This window comes from Aythya marila, assembly GCF_965140915.1.
Source record: "Aythya marila genome assembly, contig: HAP1_HAP1_SCAFFOLD_158, whole genome shotgun sequence".
Taxonomy (NCBI): domain Eukaryota; kingdom Metazoa; phylum Chordata; class Aves; order Anseriformes; family Anatidae; genus Aythya; species Aythya marila.
Genome location: NW_028136675.1, coordinates 681,679 through 703,815, shown reverse-complemented (window position 1 = coordinate 703,815; position 22,137 = coordinate 681,679). Strand labels below are relative to the sequence as shown.

At 56.4% G+C, this 22,137-nt stretch overlaps 3 protein-coding genes across 3 annotated transcripts in view; all 3 read left to right on the top strand.

Annotated features, from left to right (window-relative positions):
• Positions 1-2,513: 2,513 nt before the first annotated feature.
• LOC309891561 (scavenger receptor cysteine-rich type 1 protein M130-like) lies at positions 2,514-5,477 on the top strand (the record flags this gene model as incomplete). Its single annotated transcript, XM_082785920.1, has 5 exons — positions 2,514-2,874; positions 3,744-3,881; positions 4,283-4,597; positions 4,706-5,032; positions 5,113-5,477. The coding sequence occupies 5 exons, from the start codon at positions 2,514-2,516 to the stop codon at positions 5,475-5,477; spliced, it is 1,506 nt and encodes a 501-aa protein (XP_082642046.1).
• An 80-nt stretch (positions 5,478-5,557) lies between these two features.
• The window catches only part of LOC309891560 (antigen WC1.1-like), a gene marked incomplete at both ends in the record, with an annotated part of 315,844 nt that continues 299,264 nt past the window's right edge, over positions 5,558-22,137 (top strand). The window contains 2 exons of the mRNA XM_082785919.1: positions 5,558-5,867; positions 6,587-6,901. Coding sequence (XP_082642045.1) covers positions 5,558-5,867; positions 6,587-6,901 — 625 coding nt within the window. The remainder of the gene's footprint in view (positions 5,868-6,586; positions 6,902-22,137) is intronic.
• LOC309891545 (scavenger receptor cysteine-rich type 1 protein M130-like) lies at positions 8,671-14,580 on the top strand (the record flags this gene model as incomplete). The annotated part of the gene is made up of 8 exons (XM_082785905.1): positions 8,671-9,016; positions 9,125-9,451; positions 9,532-9,846; positions 9,972-10,286; positions 11,873-12,013; positions 12,685-12,780; positions 13,485-13,637; positions 14,510-14,580. The coding sequence occupies 8 exons, from the start codon at positions 8,671-8,673 to the stop codon at positions 14,578-14,580; spliced, it is 1,764 nt and encodes a 587-aa protein (XP_082642031.1).

Sequence of the window (22,137 nt, the reverse complement as noted above, 5' to 3'; positions counted from 1 at the left end):
GGCAAGTGAAGATGCTATGGCATCACCTGGAGCTGGGTTGAACCGAATTTTGAAATATCCTGCTCTGGAAATAATTGAAGATCAGTGAGACCAACTTCAGCCTTCAGACTAAAAATAAATTATATGTATCTAAAAAACTATAAAATATTTATATCAAAAATATAAAAAATATATGTATATATTTATAAATATACATATATTAAACACTATATGTATGATATTTATATAAACTCATAACATAATATTTAATACAATATAATATATATTATTTAAATAAAATAAAAATAAAAAATAGTTATATATTATATATTATTATATTATATAATATATAACAGATTATATAATTATATATGTAATATATAATATATAATTTATATTATATATTGTATATTATATATTATTATATTATATAATATATAATAACATAGCACAACATAACAAAAAATATAATGTATTATAATACAATATGATATGATATGATGTTATATATTAGTAAAATATATATTTTTATGTGTTTATTATATATATATTTATTTAAAATTATATATATATATATATACATATATATATATATATACATATATATGAAACTGTACATCTGAGAGCATTGTCCCAACACTTCTTGGACTGTGCCAGGCTTGGAGCTGTGAGGAAGCTGGGAGGCACCGCAGGGCCATGCCTGGGCACGGGGCCAGGAGGAAACCACCGTCTTCCTGCCCGGGCGCCATGTCACGTGGGCTGCGGTTTGTGCACCTGCAGTGGCAGGCAGGCTCCAGCTCCCGACCTGCCGCGGGGAATAACGGCCCCTGGGTGACACACTGAGAGCCAGGGAGACGCCTGAGGCTCTGGGCTGCAGCTCTGCTGCCAGGGCAGACCCTGGACCAGCTCTGGCTGCTGCCGGGACCCCACAGGAGGCTCCCTGGGGAGGGACGGGACAGCCAGCACCCCCATAATGGAGCTCTGGCCCTGCCCAAGGGCCTTTCCCAGCTGCTGCTGCCAGCACAGCGGGGGCTGTAGCAGGGGCAGGGGCTGGTCCCTTCCCAGCCTGACACAGCCCTGCTGCAGGACCAGTCCCGTGGATCACATGGCTCAGAGACGGACGGACAATCACACCTTGGGCTCTTGGATGCTACAGCTTAGGAGATGCTCCGTGCTCCCACAGCAGGCTGCAAGGGGTGTCAGAGCCATCTGCCCCCACACCCAGCCCTACCCCACAATGATCTCCCACCGCAGTGACGTGAGACCCGCAGCGGAGCCGTCCCTCATATATGGTCATGAAGAGCGCTGGAGAAGTTCATTGGAGAGCTGGGCTGCGTCGGAGGGGAGATAAGTGCCGATAACGTCTAAAAAGGTGCTTACTGCTTTGATTGGCTCCTCTTGCAGCTGGGACAGCATCTGCACAGATATATTGCCCTCTCATCATCTCCATTTCCTTGTGGGTCCCCAGGAACTCCAGCAGCAGGGCCTTGCTGTCAGGACAGGAGCCTCAGGATGGGGACAGAAGGACTCCTGTCCCCTTGGGTGCTGTGGCTGTTCCTCTGGGTGCAGCCTTGCAGAGGTAAGTGGCACCTGCTTTCTTCAACAGATTGGGGCCAGTGGGCAGCTGTGCGGTCATTGGGATCCCTCTGGGAGTGGGGTTGCTTTGCAGGCACCACTGAAATGAGAGGCAGAAGGTGCTCGGTCCCTCATCCCTGTGTTTTAATCTGTGCCTGTCTGGGTGGGAGAGGGTAATCCATTTCCACAGCTCCCATGTATTTGGCAGACCATGCCTGGATTCATTTCTAGAAACCTTGACCTTGGGTACCCTTTTGGGACCCCTTTTTTCCCGGCACTGTCACCCTGGGTCTGGAGGACTCCCAGACAGTGAGAGTGGCCCTCAGTGATCTCCAGGGCACAGCCAATGTCTGGGATGCCCCAGAGGGCTTGTGTGCTGTTCCCTGCCCCTGGGATCTGGGGAAATACGGACTCCAGGAGTGCAGGTTGTGTCCCAGTAACAGAAGCGGACTGGAGCATCTGCACCCAGAAGTGGTAGAGAGGTGTCCTTCCTGGGGCCCTGGCTAAGCACAGGGGCCAGTCTGACAACAGGGACGGAGAAGGGATGCAGTTTGTTGGTATCCTTGTGATCAACTCAGTGCCCTGTGGGCACCCTAGAGGTCCTGGGTAGGATAGTGTTTTTGGGAGGTGCCTGTGACAGGCAATGAGCAATGGAAGCTGCTCAGGGGCATGGGGCTGTTTGTGGGACACTGGACTGGGGAGGAGTGGGAGCCCTGAGGAGGGCTGGGGGCTGTGTGGGGGTGGGTGGGGGCAGGGGGCCACTGGGGTGGGAGGAGGTGTTGAGGGCTGTGGGGCAGCGAATGGCCCAGGGGTCTAGAGCTGGGTACCCCCAGCCAGCATAGCCCATGGGGAGTGGAGAGACACCCTCACACACTACCCCAGGGACCGCACGTGGGGCAGGGCTCCCACCCTGGGACCTGTGACTCTTCTTGGGCAGGGGGCTCTCACAGACCCCCAGTATGGGGATTGAAGCTCTCCTGACCCTTCCTATGTTAGTGTTTGAAGGCGCTGCGGAGGTGAGGCTGGTGGATGGTGGCAGTCGCTGTGCTGGGAGAGTGGAGGTGAAACACCGGGGTCAGTGGGGGACCGTGTGTGACGACTACTGGGACATCTTCGATGCTGCAGTGGTTTGTAGGCAGCTGGGCTGTGGGATTGCTCTTGAAGCTCTTCAGACAGCACAATTTGGGCCAGGATCTGGTTCCATTTGGATGGCTGATGTTGAATGTAATGGCATGGAGTCTGCCCTGTCTGACTGCACACACAATGGCTGGGGTCAAGCAAACTGCTATCACGATGAGGACGCTGGAGTGATATGTTCAGGTAAGGATTGAACTTGTTCCCTATCTCTGGGACCAGGACAGTGAAAGGGACCTGGCTGTGACCTCAGGAAGCAACAAGTGGACACCAGAACATGGCTCTGTGTGTCAAGTTGCACTCTGAGCTGGGTCTGTCACTGCTGGTGTCCCTTGTCCCTGGGGAAAGCCCAGTGGGAGCACACCCAGCCTGGCCCTGAAGCTGGAGTAGCCAACCCTGGGGAGGTGTCTGGGGCTGGAAAAGGAAAGCCTTCACCCTTCCCTAGTGTGCTGCCTGGTTCCCATCTTTCTCCTGCCGTTCACCCAGGCCCTGTCTGGCAGGCTGGTCCCTATGCCAGGGGAATCTAGAGCAGCTCCCCCAGCCACCAGCAGCCTCAGGGAAGGGCGTGCAATGGCCCAGGACTTTTGGGTTGTACCCCTGGCAGACAAGAGAACTGCGGCCAAAGCAGAGGGGCTACTCGGAGGGCAGGAGCACTGGGCTTGCACAGAGGAGCAGGGTGGCAGGCAGCACCTTGTTCCTGTCCCGAGGTCACCCCATGAGAGGTAACCTCTAGGGACATGGCCCCTCCAGGCCGTGCTGACCCGCTGCCCAGCCTCTCCTGCCTACCCTGTGTGCCAGGGGCTGTGCCAGCACCTCTTGGCTCTCCTCAGTGCCTGCCCTCATACCGGGAGCTCGTGTCAGCCCAGGGCTGCTCTCTACCTGCTTTCCTGACCCATGTGTCAGGGGCCCTGACCTCTTTGTGCCATCAGCACCCACTGAGAGCTTCTGGGATGGCCGTGGAGCTCTGAATCTGGCCACCTCAGGGATGAGGTGGGAGGTGGGCACATAAGTGCCAGAGGGCTCTGGGAACTCACACGTCTCCTTGGTTGCTCCAGGATTTGTCCGGCTGGTCGGAGGGGACAGCCCCTGCTCAGGAAGTCTGGAGGTCTACGACAGGGACCAGTGGAAAGCTGTCTGTCACTCCCACTTTGGTGCCAAAGCTGCCGAGGTGGTGTGCAGGGAGCTGCAGTGTGGCACAGCCCTGTCTGTCCATGGGGCAGCTCAGCTGGGAGAAGGGGCCGGTCCTGTCTGGGACAGAGAGCTGCAGTGTGTGGGGAATGAATCCACCATCCTCTTCTGCCCCTGGGGGGCCTCCAAGGACAAGGCCTGCACCCACAGCAATGGCACTCATCTCACCTGCACACGTAAGGACTCGCGGTGGGATGATGGACAATGGGATTGTAGTGGGGGCAGGAGAGCAGGGTGGGCACTGGGCTGTGCTGGGTGGGGGACAGGTGGGGTGAGGTGGTGGTCTGCAGCCCTAAAATTAGAGTGCTGCAGGAGGAGAAAGGCACGCTGTCCCTTCGGCCTCTCCTGCAGATTCTGTAGGAGCAAGAGCACAAATGTGGCCTCTCTCACCATCCTTTGTCCCCAGAGTACACAGATTTCAGGCTGGTGAACGGCAGCACAGCGTGTGAGGGCAGGGTGGAGGTGGAGGTGCTGGGGACATGGGGGACCCTGTGTGCCTCCCGCTGGGACCTGTCGGACGCCCACGTTCTCTGTCGGCACCTCGGCTGTGGCTTTGCTGAGTCCATTCCTGGAGGAGGGCATTTTGGGAGAGGAACCGGCCCCGTCTGGAGAGACTCGTTCCACTGTGACGGGACTGAAGCCCACCTGGGGCAGTGCCCAGTGACTGCCCTGGGGGCCTCGCCGTGCTCCCAGGAGAACGCTGCTGCTGTCATTTGCTCAGGTGAGTGCTGGGCAGTGCTGCAAAGTCCATTTGCCCCTGGTGTGTGACACGGCCACCCACAGCTTTGCACCCCATGGCAGTGCCTTGCTGAATTTCTCCTCTCACCAGGCCTAACTCAGCCCATGCCCTTGTGGTTGGTGGGCGGAGAGAGCCGGTGCGATGGGCGCGTGGAGGTCTTCCAGCACGGGACGTGGGGCAGAGTCCTGGATGAGCAGTGGGACATGCAGGAGGCCAGCGTGGTGTGCCGGCAGCTGCAGTGCGGAGAGGCAGAGGCAGCCTACACCCCCGTGAGGGCCGAGCGAGGGCTGGGCCCCGTGGGGCTGCGTGGGGTGCGGTGTGCAGGGCACGAGGCTGACCTGAGCCTCTGCAACACCTCCCTGCCTCAGAGCATGCCAACAGCAGGGATCATGGAGGACGTGGGGGTCGTGTGCCAGGGTGAGTGGTGCTGCACGTCCCCCAGGTGTGGGGCTGGGAGGGCAGCAAGCCACTGACAGCCGGGGTTCTCCCTGCTGCAGGGAGCCGGCGGGTCCGGCTGGCGGACGGGGCCGGGCGCTGTGCCGGGAGAGTGGAGATCTACTACCAGGGGCGCTGGGGCACCGTCTGCGATGACGCCTGGGACCTGGCCGACGCCACCGTCGTTTGCCGCCAGCTGGGCTGCGGAGGGGCCCTGGAGGCAGCCGGCTCTGCTCGGTTTGGGGAGGGCTCCGGGCAGATCTGGCTGGATGGCGTCAACTGCTCCGGGGCCGAAGCTGCTCTCTGGGACTGCCCTGCCAAGGCCTGGGGGCAGCACAACTGCGGGCACAAGGAGGATGTGGGAGTCATCTGTTCAGGTCTGTGCTGGGAGCGGGGTTGGGAGCTGGGGCCAGTGAGGCCCGGGTGAGGGTAGAGCCAGGTAGGGCCAAGGCCATCAGCGGCTGACATCCAAGGACATCCCTGGGGCCTTTCCTCCTTCCAGAGTTCATGGCCTTGAGGCTGGAGAACAGTGACAGCTGCTCCGGGCGCCTGCAGGTTTTCTACAACGGGACGTGGGGCAGCGTTTGCTTCAATTCGATGACCACCGAGACGGTGTCACTGGTGTGCAAGGAGCTGGGCTGCGGGAATGAGGGGGATTGGGAAATAATCTTAAACTCTGCCAAGCTGTCTGGCACCGCATGGCTGGATCACGTGGAGTGTGGGAAGAGCAACAGCTCCTTCTGGCAGTGTCCCTCTGCTGCCTGGCATCTGCAGTCGTGTGATGACCTCCGAGAAGAGACCCACATCACCTGCAATGGTAAATCTGGTTTCTCAAGGCACCAGGTCCTGTTCCCCACTGGACATGGTGAAATGCAGAGAAGGAACCCAGAGGAGCTTTGACTTCCTGCATTAGACCCTGTTGCTGCTGGTGGTACAAAGGTGACTTCAGCTCTCAGAGCCACCCAGGTTCACCAGCATCAGTCAACGGCCAGGCTGCCATCAGCTCCTGGGAATTTGGTGCATTTGAGAGGTGCCTGGTGCAGGTGATGGATAGGAAGAAGTATGGGGTTAGAGTCACCGTGCTTTGGAGAGGGTGCTGGTCAGGGGAGGAGTGGGAACCCTGTGCAGGACTGGGGGTGGTATGTGGGTGAACATGGGCAGGGGCAGGGGGCCAATGGGGTGGGAAGAGGGGATTATGAGGGCTCTGGGCAGCAAATGGCCCAGAAGGGCTGTAGTTGGGCACCCCCAGAGCAGTCTTAGGGATATAGTTTAGTGGGGACTGTTAGCGTTAGGTCAGAGGTTGGACTCGATGATCTTGAGGTCTCTTCCAACCTAGAAATTCTGTGATTCTGTGATTCTGTGATTCAGTGCAGCCCATGGGCAGAGGAAGAATCCCCCCAACACTCCAGTGACAATCAGTGGGGACAGGGCTCCCACCCTGGGGCCTGTGACTGCCTGGGCAGCAGAGGGAGCACTCACAGACCCACCTTGTGGGGCTCAAAGGTCTCCTGACCCTTCCTGTGTTGGTGTTTGAAGGGTCTGCGGAGGTGAGGCTGGCGGATGGTGGCAGTCGCTGTGCTGGGAGAGTGGAGGTGAAACACCGGGGTCAGTGGGGGACCGTGTGCAGCGACCGCTGGGACATGACCGATGCTGCAGTGGTTTGTAGGCAGCTGGGCTGTGGGGTTGCTCTCGAAGCTCCTCGAAATGCACACTTTGGACCAGGATCTGGTTCCATTTGGATGGATGATGTTCACTGTAATGGCAAGGAGTCTGCCCTGTCTGACTGCACACACAATGGCTGGGGTCAAACAGACTGCGATCACAGCTGGGATGCTGGAGTGACATGTTCAGGTAAGGACTGAACTTGTTCCCTACCTCTGGGATGAGGACACTCCTAAGGGACCTGGCTGTGACTTCAGGAAGCAACAAGTGGACACCAGAACATGGCTCTGTGTGTCAAGTTGCACTCTGAGCTGGGTCTGTCACTGCTGGTGTCCCTTGTCCCTGGGGAAAGCCCAGTGGGAGCACACCCAGTCTGGTCATGAGGCTGGAGCAGCCAACCCTGGGGAGGTGCCCAGGGCTGGGAGAGGAAAGCCCCCACCCTTCCCCACTGTGCTGCCTGGTTCCCATCTTTCTCTTCCATTCACCCAGGCCCTGTCTGGCAGGCTGGTCCCTATGCCAGGGGAATCTAGAGCAGCTCCCCCAGCCACCAGCAGCCTCAGGGAAGGGCGTGCAATGGCCCAGGACTTTTGGGTTGTACCCCTGGCAGACAAGAGAACTGCGGCCAAAGCAGAGGGGCTACTCGGAGGGCAGGAGCACTGGGCTTGCACAGAGGAGCAGGGAGGCAGGCAGCACCTTGTTCCTGTCCCGGGGTCACCCCATGAGAGGTAACCTCTAGGGATACGGCCCCTCCAGGCCATGCTGACCCACTGCCCAGCCTCTCCTGCCTACCCTGTGTGCCAGGGGCTGTGCCAGCACCTCCTGGCTCTCCTTGGTGCCTGCCCTCATACCAGGAGCATGTGTCAGCCCAGGGCTGCTCTCTGCCTGCTCTTTTGCTCTGTGTGTGGCTGGTGGATGGGGTCATCCATGCCCAGCACCACACTTTGTCCCTGTCTGAGGACCCCCCCTTTACCTGCTCCCTGGATGTGCCCCATTCTAACAGCAGCTCCACAAGAGCTGCAGCAGCCCCTGGGAACAGGGGACTTTTTTTGAAGCTCCAAGGGGTTCCTCAGCGTGGCCTGAGCCCAGCAGGGCAGAGCCAGCTGCAGCAGCCCCCAGTGCCTGGACCCATTTCCCTGGGTCCACATGCTGTGAGTGCTGCAGTGCTGGGGCCGGTGCTGGGCAGCCCAGGGGCTCTGGGCAGCAGCAGTTTGTCTGAGTGGTGCCTGCAGCTGGGGGCTGGGAGAGAGGGCAGCCCATGGGTGCTGCGCAGGATTCAGAGGATCAGCGAGGACGGGGGGGGGGTGCTGACCTCTTTGTGCCATCAGCACCCACTGAGAGCTGCTGGGATGGCCGTGGAGCTCTGAATCTGGCCACTTTAGGGATGAGGTGGGAGGTGGGCATGGAAGTGCCAGAGGGCTCTGGGAACTCACACGTCTCCTTGGTTGCCCCAGGATTTGTCCGGCTGGTCGGAGGGGACAGCCCCTGCTCAGGAAGTCTGGAGGTCTACGACGGGGACCAGTGGAAAGCTGTCTGTCACTCCCACTTTGGTGCCAAAGCTGCCGAGGTGGTGTGCAGGGAGCTGCAGTGTGGCACAGCCCTGTCTGTCCATGGGGCAGCTCAGCTGGGAGAAGGGGCCGGTCCTGTCTGGGACAGAGAGCTGCAGTGTGTGGGGAATGAATCCACCATCCTCTTCTGCCCCTGGGGGGCCTCCAAGGACAAGGCCTGCACCCACAGCAATGGCATTCATGTCACCTGCACACGTAAGGATTTGGGGTGGAATGATGGCCACTGGGGTTGTGGTGGGAGCAGGAGAGCAGGGTGGGCACTGGGCTGTGCTGGGTGGGAGACAGGTGGGGTGAGGTGGTGGTCTGCATCCCCAAAATGAGAGTGCTGCAGGAGGAGAAAGGCATGCTGTCCCTTTGGCCTCTCCTGCAGCTCCTGTGGGAGCAAGAGCACAAATGTGGCCTCTCTCACCCTCCTTTGTCCTTGAGTACACAGGGTTCAGGCTGGTGAACGGCAGCAAAGCGTGTGAGGGCAGGGTGGAGGTGGAGGTGCTGGGGACGTGGGGGAGCCTCTGTGCCTCCCACTGGGACCTCTCGGACGCCCACGTTCTCTGTCGGCACCTCGGCTGTGGCTTTGCTGAGTCCATTCCTGGAGGAGGGCATTTTGGGAGAGGAACCGGCCCCGTCTGGAGAGACTCGTTCCACTGTGATGGGACTGAAGCCCACCTGGGGCAGTGCCCGGTGACTGCCCTGGGGGCCTCGCCGTGCTCCCAGGAGAACACTGCTGCTGTTATTTGCTCAGGTGAGTGCTGGGCAGTGCTGCAAAGTCCATTTGCCCCTGGTATGTGACACAGCCACCCACAGCTGGGGACCCCATGGCAGCACCAGGCTGAATTTCTGCTCTCACCAGGCCCGGCTCGCAACATGTCTGTACGGCTGGTGGGCGGAGGGAGCCGGTGCGACGGGTGCGTGGAGGTCTTCCAGCACGGGACGTGGGTCAGAGTCCTGGATGAGCAGTGGGACATGCAGGAGGCCAGCGTGGTGTGCCGGCAGCTGCAGTGCGGAGAGGCAGAGGCAGCCTACACCCCCGTGAGGGCCGAGCGAGGGCTGGGCCCCGTGGGGCTGCGTGGGGTGCGGTGTACAGGGCACGAGGCTGACCTGAGCCTCTGCAACACCTCCCTGCCTCAGAGCATGCCAACAGAAGGGATCATGGAGGACGTGGGGGTCGTGTGCCAGGGTGAGTGGTGCTGCACGTCCCCCAGGTGTGGGGCTGGGAGGGCAGCAAGCCACTGACAGCCGGGGTTCTTCCTGCTGCAGGGAGCCGGCGGGTCCGGCTGGCGGACGGGGCCGGGCGCTGTGCCGGGAGAGTGGAGATCTACTACCAGGGGCGCTGGGGCACCGTCTGCGACGACGCCTGGGACCTGGCCGACGCCACCGTCGTTTGCCGCCAGCTGGGCTGTGGAGGGGCCCTGGAGGCAGCCGGCTCTGCTCGGTTTGGGGAGGGCTCCGGGCAGATCTGGCTGGATGGCGTCAACTGCTCTGGGGCCGAAGCTGCTCTCTGGGACTGCCCTGCTGAGGCCTGGGGGCAGCACGACTGCGGGCACAAGGAGGACGTGGGAGTCATCTGTTCAGGTCTGTGCTGGGAGCTGGGAGGGGAGCTGGGGCCAGTGAGGCCAGGGTGAGGGTAGAGCCAGGTAAGGCTAAGGCTATCAATGTCTGACATCCAAGGACATCCCTGGGGCCTTTCCTCCTTCCAGAGTTCATGGCCCTGAGGCTGGAGAACAGCGACGGCTGCTCCGGGCGCCTGCAGGTTTTCTACAACGGGACGTGGGGCAGCGTTTGCTCCAACTCCATGACCACCGAGACGGTGTCACTGGTGTGCAAGGAGCTGGGCTGCGGGAATGAGGGGGAACTGGAAACAATCTCAAATTATGAGAAGCTGTCTGGCACCGCATGGCTGGATCACGTGGAGTGTGGGAAGAGCAACAGCTCCTTCTGGCAGTGTCCCTCTGCTGCCTGGGATCCCCAGTCGTGTGATGACCGCCGAGAAGAGGCCAATATCACCTGCAATGGTAAATCTGAGCCATCAAGGCACCAGGTCCTGTTCCCCACTGGACATGGTGAAATGCAGAGAAGGAACCCAGAGGAGCTTTGACTTCCTGCATTAGACCCTGTTGCTGCGAGTGGCACAAAAGTGACTTCAGCTGTTGGAGCCACGTATGCATACCAGCAGCTCTCAACAGCTGGGCTGCCATCAGCCTCTGGGAGAGGCAGAGCCATCTCCAGGAGAGGTCTCAGAGGAGGCTATGTGGGCATGGGCAGGAGTTTCCCCTCTATGGACAGCCTCCTGCTGTTCTGTGAATCAGGGACCCTGTGGGGATGCACACTCAGTTCTATCTGTGTGTGTTCCATGAAAGAATGGGGTTCTGCTGCTACCCTGACCCAGGCAGCAGGGGCACATGCAAGCAGAGGTCAGCCCTGCTCTCTTCTGCACAACCCCTAGAGCAACCCTTTTCAGCCCTACTTTTCTTTCCTTTGGGACATGGACAGAAAGGACACAGGTAGCTGCATGCCCCAACTCCACGAGGTGTACAGGTAAAGAGCTGCCCCTGCACGTGTCCCCCTCACCTGGAAGGGCTGTCCCAGTTGTCCCGGTGCCATGGGAGGTCGCTGCTTCCTCAGACAGGGAGAAGATCCGTGCTGTGGGAGGCAAGGACGGCTGCTCAGGCAGAGTGGAGATCTGGCACCGCGGCACCTGGGGGACACTGTGTGACAATGCCTGGGACATGCGGGACGCTGAGGTGGCGTGCAGGCAGCTGGGCTGTGGCCCCGCGGTCTATGCCCTGGGCCAGGCTGCTGCTGGAGAGGGGACGGGCCCCATGTGGCTGATGGAGTGCAGGGGGACGGAGCTGTCTCTGCAGGACTGCTGGGCCCAGCCAGGGGACAGCGGTGCCTGCCAGCATAAGGCAGATGCGGCTGTGCATTGCTCAGGTGAGCAGTGGGGCTGGGAGACATGGCTGGGGGCTTGGCAACAAGCTGGCTTGGGCGTCTACCCTGCTGGATCCTGGCATGGCCCCGCTGCTGGCCTGAGCAAGGGTGTTTCTGCAGGGTGGGGGGCTGGTGGTGGGTGGGGAGTAGCCTCTGTGGGGCTGGATGTCCCAGCACATCCCCTGGGCTGCCTGCACTGTCCTGTGAGCAGCCCAGAGCAGTGGTGCTGGACCCTGTCCTTGCCACCCTGCTCAGCCCCACAGGAGGGACAATTCAGGTGGCACATGCTGGGGTCATTTGCCAGGGAGGCTGCCTGGTGCCACAGCCCCAGCCTCTCAGCCCAGTTCTCCTTCTGCTCCCCTGTAGCTGCACCCAGGACAGCAACATCCTCCCCACAAGCAGGTAAGCTGTCCTTCCCCAGGGCTGGGTCTGCCCACAGAGAAGCTGTGACCTACAGCCAGGGGAAGGGGCTCCTTGCTGGGCTGTGAGACTCCCAGGAAATTGAGGGAGATGAGAGAAGTCTGTGATGTACCCAGCAGGGTGGGAGCTGCCCCATCACCCAGCCCTGTCCCCCCCAGCCCCTGCTGCCTTGTGTGGTCAGGAGTGGCTTATCCTGCCCCCAGCCTCTCCCTTGTCTGATGCTGCCCCTGCCATGTTCCTGCCCATGCAGATCCCCCACGGGGCCGTCCGACCACCAGCAGCGATAGAATCTCGGTGCCTGTTGTCATCTGCATCATCCTGGGGGCCCTCCTCTGCCTGCTCCTGGCCCTCCTGGCTGGGCAGGTGCGAAGCGCCAGGGCTCGGCGCAGAGGTGGGTCCTTCCCCAGTGGTCCTGGGGGGGAGATGCCTCCTGGCACGGCTGGGGGTGCTGGAGGTGTTGGTGTTCTGGGGCACAGAAACAGAGCTGTATGCTTCCTCCTGCCCCATGTGCTGCCCCACTGATTGACAGACCATGGGGGCACCAACATCAAGGGGTGGAGAGAGCCCAGACCCTGGGGCATCAGTTCTGGGGTGAGGAGAGAAATGTGAGAGCTGGGCTGGGTGAGAAGGGGAAGATGCACTGCTGGCAGTCCTCTGAGCAGCTCTGTTAAGAGGAGCATGGGCAGCGGGGTCCATCACTGTGGTGTCAGCCACCCCCCAACAGGACACGGGCTGTGCTTTTGATGTGTGGGGCAGAGATAGAGCAGCTCCATGAGAAGGGGAAATGAGGGAATTGGTGCAGGGTCTGCACTCAGACATGACCCAGGGACCAAAGGGGCACAAGGGCTGTTTCCAAAGGGATGGTGCAAGGCTGATGCTGCCCCAGACCATCTCCATGGGGATGCTGCCCTCCATGGGGATGTGGCCTCAGTGCCAACACAACACAGAGGGGTTGTGCTGTGGGAACAGCCCTGTGCTGGCCTAGGGAATGGGGCTGGGGGAACCCAGTGGGGTCCTGTCCCTCTCTGCCCATCCCCAGACCAGCCTTGCCTCTGTCCCCAGGCTCTGGGAGAGCTGGGGAGCCCTTCCCTGAGGCCGTGTATGAGGAGATCGCTTACAGCCTGGCGTGGGAGAAGCAGCCGAGGTTCAGTCTCTCAGGTGGGTGTATGTTCATGAAGGGGATCTTTCTCCCTACCCCAGACCAGGGCTGTCCCCTGCAACTCCTGCCAATGGTCCCTGAAATGGTTGGACCATGGGATCTGTGGGAGAGCATCCAGGTGTTGGCCCCCACAGAGGAGCTTCCTCCACACCAGCTCTGCCCATCCCAGAGGGGACAGCCCCTCTCTGCCTGGCCCTGCACCCTGGGGACATCCAAGGGCTGAGCGAAGGGGCTGTCCCAGGGCAGCTCTGGGAGCCCCTACGGGATGGGCTCATCCCAGGGTAGCAGGGGTGGTCTCCCCCCCACTCTGACCCAGTGCTGTGGTTGCCCATCCCCAGCAGTGCTGACCACAAGATGGGGCAGCAGGGCTCATCCCACAGCACCCACTGCAGCTCTCTGCAGCCTCCTTTTCAGAGGGGTCCCTGCCCCAGCTGAAGCCCTACCCCAGGCACAGAGAGGAGGAGGATGGTCTGGGGCCAGCCCCAGGGATTGGAGGGGGAGGGAGAGGAAGGGCTCTATCTCTCCTCCCAGAAGACAGACAGACAGCAGTGCCACTGAGTGCCACCATCAGAGCTGGAAGGACGAGGGCTCTGCTTTGGCCCTGACACCAGCAGCATGTCAGCCCTGTGTCCCTGCATGCCCTCCCACCCTCTGCTCTGCAGAACGTCTCTTCTCACTGCCACCACCTCTCCTCTCCTTTCAGATGTCCCTGTCCTGCCTGGAGGTGACCCAGTGGATGGCTACGATGATGCTGAGGAGGTTTCTGACCCTGGGGAGCATCCTTTCCCTGGGCAGGGGGACTGGGAAGTGCCCAGGACACCAGAGGAAGGAGATGGGCCCAGGAATACAGCCACAGGTGAGAGGGCATTGCAGCACTTCCACTTTCTAGGTGCCAATCCCAGGGCCAGGAGAATCCATGAAATATTTAGAGCCTGATCTCCTGACATGGAGAACCTGTCCTGAGATATTTTGGGGGGTTGGGAGAATGGGCCGAGTGTCTCAGGCTGGTGCGGAGGGCGAAGGTGTTGTACAGCCCTGAGGAGCACCCCACAGGCCCAACCACAGCAGCCTGCCTTGATGCTTACAGAGGGAAGCCTGCGCTCCCGGAGAAGTGCTGGGCACCCTGGAGCTGAGGGAGACACCTTGTCCCCTTTTCTGGTACACATGTGCTATGACGATGCTGAAGAGGTGTCTCTGGCATGTCCCCATGAGGACACCCAGGATGTGACACCAGAGCCACCTGCACAAGTGTCCCAGAGCCCCAGGCCAGCAGAGCCCAGCCCTGCCGAGCAGATGGTTGCAACCAGGAAGGAGGAGAGCTCAGTGCCACTGGGAGAGCCGTGAGTGCCAGGGAACGGTCTCCCTTTTCCAGCAGTCTGCAGACACACATGGGTATTTCCCCTCTTGGTATTCCCTGTTTTTGTGCTTTGTGTTGGCAAATGTTTATATTAAAACATTCTGGGGGCTTTGCCCCAGGTCCAGTGTTTCCCTGCCCAGGTGTCGGGGTCTCTCTCTGAGGCTAACCAATTGAAGTAGAGCTCAAAGATGCAATAGTGGGGAATGGTCATTTCTTGGGACCAAGAGGGTTGGGATCAGGCTGGGGCGCTGCCACAACCCCCAGTGCCTAGACACTATTCCTACTGACAGAGGCATTTCCATCCTGCCAGCCACAGGCAGTTTCCAGCAAAAGTGGCTCTGTGTGACGCCTCATGATGCACTCGCTGGTAGCACCCATCTTCTACAGCCTTGGGCCCTCATGGAACCCAGAGATGACAGTCCAGAACCCACAGACAGAGTAACCTCTCCTGCAGGATCAGAGTGGTGAGAAGTGTTGGACCCCTGGGCAGGACTTAGTACCCATACTGCCCTCCCTGATCCTGCTGGTAGGTCCTCCCCAGCTCTTCCCCAGCAGGCGCCTCTGTTGCAGGCTGAGAGATGTTTTTGGTAGTAGGGTGGTGGGCTGCAGGGGGTGCTGGATGGTCTGGAACATCTGTTTGATCCATTTGTGTCAGCTGTCCTAACTGTGTCAGGGACACTTTCCTCAAAATCAGGTTGCTCAAAGCCCCATCCAGCCTGGCCTTGAATGCTTCTAGGGATGGGACACCATCCAACAATCTTTCTGGGCAACCTCCTCCAGTGCCTCACCACCCTCAGAGTAAATGATTTCTTCTGAATATCTAATCTCAATCTACCTTCTTTGAGTTTAAAGCTATTTCCCCTTGTCCTATTACTACATCCTCTAATAAATTCTCTCTCTCCAGCTTTCCTTTATGCCCTCTGGAGCTACTGGAAGGTTGCTCTATGTTCTTCCCAGGGCCTTCTGTTCTTAATTCCCCCTCTTCTCCCTCTTCATAGGAGAGATGCTCCAGCCCTCATCATTTTTGTGGCCCTCCTCTGGACTTGCTCCAATGGGTCCATGTCTTTCTCACGCTGGGGATCCCAGAGGTGAACACACTATGTTAAGTGGGGTCTCACAAGTTAGGAAGAGAAAGTGAGAATCATCTCCCCTGACCTGCTGGCGATGTTCATTCTGATGCAGCCCAGGATTTTGCTTTCAGGGCTACAAGTGCATATTGCCTACACACGTTGAGTTTTTGAAGCACCATACTCCCAGGACCCTCTCCACAAGGCTGCTCTCGCTCCCTTCTCCACCCAGCCTGTATTTATGCATAGGACTGCTTCAACCCATGTGTGGGAGTTTACACTCAGCCTTGTTGAAGTTCATGAGTTTCACACAGGCCCACCTGTCAAGCTTGTCATGGCCCCACTAGATGACACCCCTTCCCTCCAGCACATAAACCTCACCACACTGCTTGCTGTCATCAGCAAACTCGCTGAGGGTGCACTCGATCCCACTGCCCATGTCACCGACAAAGATGTGAAATAGTACCGGTTCCAGTACCAAGCCCTGAAGAACACCATTCGTAACAGATCTCCACTTGGACATTGATCTGTTGACCACAACCCTGTGAGTGTGACCATCCAGACAATTCCTTATATCCACTGAGCGGTCCATCTGTCAGATCCATGTCTCTCCAATTTAGAGACAGGAATGCCACATGGGATATGTCAAATACTTTGCACGAATCAGGTAGATGATGTCAGTTTCTTTTCTCTTACCCACAAACACCGTAACACCATTGCAGTAGGCCTACAGACTACTTCACTGCCCTTAGTGAAGAAGTATTGGCTGTCACTGATCACATCTTTTTTTGTCATGTGCCTTAGCCGAGTTTCCAGGAGGATTTGTTCCATGATCTTGTTGGGCTCAGAGGTGGGTCTGACTGGGCTAGACTTCCCTGGGCCTACTTTTATTCCCTTTTAAAAAGTGGGGGTTATGTTCTCTGTGTTACAATCAGTAGAAACTTCACTGCACAGCCACCACTTTTCAAATATGACGAGTAGTGGCTTTGCAACTTCATCTGCCAGTTCCCTCAAGACTCTGGGATTCATCTCACCTAGTCCCATAGACTTGTGCACCTTCTGTTTCCTCAGATACTCCCAAAGTTGATCTTCTACAGTAGGTGGTTCTTCTCTCTCCCAGTCCCTGCCTTTGCCTTCTGGGACTTGGATGGTGTAACTGGAGCTATTCCAGTGAAGAATGAGGCAAAGAAGTCATTGAGTACCTCAGCCTTCTCCACATCCTGGGTAACCAGGTCTCCTGTTTCCTTCTGGAGAGGGTCCATGTTTTCCCTAGTCTTCCTTTTATCACTGACGTACTTATAGAAGCCCTTCTTGTTGCCCTTGAACTTCCTATCTAGATTCAATTTTACCATAGCCTTAGCTTTCCAGACTTGATCCCTGGCTGCTCAGGTGATGTCTCTGCATTCCTCTCAGGTTACCTGTCCTCGCTTCCACTTTCTGCAGCCTTCTATGGTGGTTTTATACAGGTGGGCATCTGAGCTTCATCACAGCTGCTCTATCACTCCCCCTCCTCTAAGGGAAAGGAGGAGAAAATATGATGAAACCAGTTCAAATGTTGAGATAAGGACAGGGAGATCGCTTAATAATTATCATCATGGGCAAAACAGACTCAGATTAGGAAGATATTAAAATTTACTGTCTACTACTAACAAGCTAGAAAAGTGAGAAACAAAGGAAAGAAACCCCAAACACCTTTCCCCCATCCACCCTCTTTTATCTCCTCCACTTAGGCGGCACAGAGGAATGGGGAAATAGGGTTTATGGGCGATCTATAGCACTTTGTCTCCACCGCTCCTTCTGAGTCACTCTCTGCCCATGCTCTAAGGTTGGGTCCCTTCCATGGGATGCCGTCCTTCCTGAACTGATCCTGAGTGGGCTTCCCACAGGCAGCAGCTCTTCAAGAACTGCTCCAGTTATGGCTCCGAACCACGGGTTCCATTCATCATGAGCAAACTGCTCCAACCTTGTCCCCCGTGGGCAGCAACTCCTGCCAGGTCGCCTGCTCCCATGTGGGCTCCTCTCCATGGGCTACAGCTCCATCCTGGAATCTACTCTGGTGGGGGTTCTCCACAGACCGCAGCCTCCATCAGTGCAGGTCCATCTGCTCCACCATGGTCTCCTCCATGGACTGCAGCATGGAGATCTGCTCCACCCTTGTACTCCATGGGCTGCAGGGGGACTACCTGCTCCACCACAGTCCTCAACACAGGCGTCAAGAGAGCTTCTGCTCTGGCACCTGGAGCATCTCCTTCCCCTCTTTCACTTGGCCACTGCCTGGCTATTTATCACTCCTCTCTCTCCCAGCTGCCATGTAGCAGCATTTATTTATTTATTTTCCCTTTCCTTAAATATTCTCTCAGAGAAGCACAGACAACATTGCTTATTGGCTCAGCTCTGACTAGCGGCAGGCCCCTTATATAAGATGGAACAACTTCTGGATTCTTCTCACAGAAAGAAAGAAACTGCCTGTGTGAGCTGGGGTTGGAGCCCAGTGCTGTGAACAGTGGTTGAACGGGGCTGATCTAGGGCTGATGCTGACCTCCTGCGGCAGCATCTGCCAGGGTGTCCAGAGAAGAAGAGCCCAGCCCAGCCCCTGCTCTGCTGGTCCTTCCTGTCTCTCCCAGGAGGCCAGCCCAGCTCAGCCCATCCCCAGCTCTCCACACCTACTTCTCCTTTTCCCAGCCCAGCCCAGCCCAGCAGCCCAGGCTGGGAAGGCCCCAAAGCAGCAAATGGAGGAGTGGAGGTCAGTGGCAGTGTCCCTGCTGCAGCCATCTGCAGGAGATTCTCCTCCCATAGGCATCCTGCAACTGTGTAGGCTAGCCCCGCTCCCCAGCACAGCACAGCACCACACTGCTGCCCCTGGGGCTCCTCAGGCAGCACCACTGCACACACACAGCACCCTGCTCTGCTCCCGGGACACCCCATGTCCCACATAGCCTTGCCCCAGCCCAGCTTGCCTGGGCTGACCTGAGCAGCCATTCCTGCAGCCCCTTCCCATGCTGCCCACAGCCCCCCAGCTGGCGGTGCTGCTCTGCAGAGTGAGGGACTGTTGTGCGTGGGGCTGTGGGGGCACTCTGCAGGGCCATGCTGGTCAAGCTGGGAAGGCAGAGCCACCTGGTGTGGGGCACTGCCACTGACTGCCTCCCACACAAGTGGTTCCTTGGCCATGGAGGCTGCACACAGATAGCCGGCCTTCTTCAGAGTCAGAGACTCATAGAAGAGAAATAAACAAAGCAAGGAGCCTCCTTCAAGTCTACTCCTTTGCAATATCCATGACAACAGCTCCAGGAGAAGATCTGAGCCTTAAGGCACTGCCCTCAGCAGATCCCCTTTTATGCTGGAGATGCTGGTATGGAGCCGTCTGTGTTAGAGAAGTGCCACTGGCCTGTCCCTGTCTGTGGACACAGGACTGCCACACAGCAGAACAGTGAGCAAGCGACAAGAACAATCAGTCCTCACAGCAACACAAGGGCTCTGTAGGAGAACGTGGGTGGTGAAGGAAAGCACTTCTGGGCAGACCAAGCTCTTTGGCTCCCAGGCATTGCTGCTGTGCCAAGATTCTCTTTCCGTGCACATCTGCACACAGACAAGTGCCCCTGCAACTCCATCACAGGTCTCTGAGGGAGGATCTCAGGCAACGATTCCTTGCTACGTCCTTTCTATAATGCAAATGCACAGAGAGCCTGGCTCCTTCACACCAAGTTTCTATGTCACAAGAGACAAGTAGATACTGAAATGGAAGGGGATGAAAAAATACATTTCTTATTCTATCATGAATAAAGGAAATGAATTTTAAAACATAAAATTAAAAAAAAATTTTATATATATATATTGGGTCCCTGCAGCTGTAAGAAGTTACCTTAGCTATATGTAAAAGATAGGCAGTTTATTGCTACAGAAAACTGTCCAGTCATCACTTTCCACACGGAAACCTTCAGTTCCATGTTCCTCATGCTGTAGATGAGGGGGTTCACTGCTGGAGGTACAACTAAGTACTGAACTGCCAGCCAAAGATTCAGGGAGGAGGAGAACATGGAGGGGGGGGTTAGGTAGGCAAATAATCCAGTACAGATGAACAGGGAAACCACAGCCAGGTGAGGGAGGCACGTGGAAAAGGCTTTGTGTCGACCCTGCTCAGAGGGCATCCTCTTTACAGCTCTGAAGATCTGCATATAGGAGTAAAGAATGAAAAAGAAACACCCAAAAAGGGAACAAGGAGTAAAAACAACAAGCTCAGTTTACCAGATCAAGACATCTGAGCAAGAGAATTGAGGATCTGGGGAATTTCACAGAAGATCTGGCCATGGGCATTGCCTTGGCAGAGGGGAAGGGAAAAGGTATTGGCAGTGTGCAGCACAGCATAGAGAAAAGTACTACCCCAGGCAGCTGCTGCCATGTTGACACAAGCTTTGCTGTCCATTATTGTCCCATAGTGCAGGGGTTTGCAGATGGCAATGTAGCAGTCATAGGCCATGATGGTGAGAAGAGAAAACTCTGCTGCTACAAACATAACAAAGAAAAAGACCTGGGTAGCACAACCTGCATAGGAAATGATCCTGGTGTCCCACAGGGAATTAGCCATGGCTTTGGGGACAGTGGTGGAGATGGAGCCCAGGTCGAGGAGTGCAAGGTTGAGGAGGAAGAAGTACATGGGGGTGTGGAGGCGGTGGTTGCAGGCTACGGCTGTGAGGATGAGGCTGTTGCCCAGGAGGGCAGCCAGGTGGATGCCTAGGAAGAGCCCAAAGTGCAGGAGCTGCAGCTCGCGTGTGTCTGTGAATGGCAGTGTTATAAATGAGGTCTCAACTCAATCTGAATTTTGTAATATTTATAAAACAAATATTTCTAAAAGGTATAAAAGGCAAGTAAACAGCACTGGGTGTGCGGGGAGTCTACGCTCCACCAACATTCACACACGAACATCAAACATTCTAAATATACAGAACATTGCTTTACATACTAAACCTGAGTATGCCTATACATACATACACTCAGGAAAGGTAACAAACAATGCTTTAAGTTCCATGACTTAACAGTCTCCATTTTCCGCTCCTTTACTTGATTACTAGTAAGTCTCCATTTTCCATTGCTTCTGAACAATATGTCTCACGTTAAGTTGTCAAGCAACTCGGTCTTCAGGCCTTATGTATCCCATTCTTCCCAGATTGAAGAAAAACATATCCATCTCCTTTGCAAGGCCAATGAGGCCTGGGTCAAAAGGCACGTCCAGGTCAGCAGGGGGCATAATAGCAAAGGCCTTCGATGGCTGCAGCAGCAGAGGGGCCCGTGGCATAGCAGTTGGATCAGTAAAGGAGCCCGCAGCTCCCTCACTATCTGGCAAGTCACACGTTTGTGATTGTGGCTCCACATGGCTCTTTAAGGCCTCAGAGATTGCTCGCCAGGTGCCAAGCAATCCTACCGCAACGTTGTCATTTTTAGTTGCAGAGTCCCACACCTTGACCGCAGTTTGGTCCCATATTTCAGGCTCATAAACTGTCCAATTGTTAATAAGGAGAATAAGCTGTAAGTTTACCAGGACAGTCTTTGTTCCTAAGGACGTATGATTCCCCATAATGCGCAACGGCTTACCAGTGAGAGGCAGTTGTGTGCACAGGTCCACTTCTCTCAGCTTGAGCTTCTCTCCAGCTCCAGTGTGCCTATTTCCAGCGACGAGCTTCTCTGAGCGGTTTGCTGAGTCTGGCCAAACCTATCTTCATGAGGCAATCAAAATGCCTGTTCCCATCCTGGTCTCCATTCTGCCAGCCTGTTCCTCTTCACTTCTTTTTCTGCTTCTTTATTGATGATGTAACTTCATTGTGTTGCCTTTTTTTTTTTTTTTTTTTTTTTTATCTTGAGGGCAGGCTCCCCTCTTATACCCTTCTCTCCACAGCAGTTCTTTTCAAAACAACTTTTCATTGGTCAAACAACTTTGAATGTAACAACAACAGCAAACACCCAGAAACATCCATGCCTTAAGGGCTGGAGAACAAGAGAACCATCTGGAGAACAAGAAACCAGAGACTGCATGGAGTCTCCTGAACCACCCTCCTTTGTTCCCTCTATACTCTTTTATATTCTTGATGGCCTCGTCATTAAGAGTCTAATGTTATCTCAACCATGGGGCTTTCCAACCCCCATGGCCACATTCCCAAGTCTCCCCCTTCTTTATTAATATCAACCATTTTCTCAACACGAATTACCACTCCATATATAACAACAGGAGGAGGAACTCGTTGGGGAAGCTGCTATTGGACATTTGCTGTCCTCTCAGGAGGCCACCCCAGCCCAAACCCTCCTCAGCTCTCCACACCTCCCTGTCCTCTCCCCAGCCCATCCCAGACCAGACCAGCAGAACAGCCTAGGCTAGGATGGCACACAAACAGGAAATGGAGAAGAGGACGCCACTAGCAGTGTCCCTGCTGCTGCCATCTGCAGGATGTAAACCCCACCGCACCACCTTCTCAGGCAGCCTGCAGCCCCCTAGGCCAGCCCCGCTCCCCAGCACAGCACAGCACCACACTGCTGCCCCTGGGGCTCCTCAGGCAGAACCACTGCAAACACACAGCACCCTGCTCTGCTCCCGGGACACCCCATGTCCCACACAGCCTTGTCCCAGTCCAGTACGTGTGGGCTGGCCTGAGCAGCCATTCCTGCAGCCTCTGCCCATGCTGCCCACAGCCCCCCCAGCTGGCGGTGTTGCTCTGCAGAGCGAGGGGGCTGTGGCGTGTGGGGCCATGGGGGCACTCTTCAGGGCCGTGCTGCTCAGGCAGGGAAGGCAGAGCCAGCTGGTGGGGGGGCACTGCCACTGACTGCCTCCCACACAAGTGGTTTTTGGCCGTGGAGGGTACACACAGACAGATCACCTTCTTCAGAGTCAGAGACTAACAGAATAGCCTGACAAGGAGGAACCCACAAGGATAATCAAGTCCAACTCA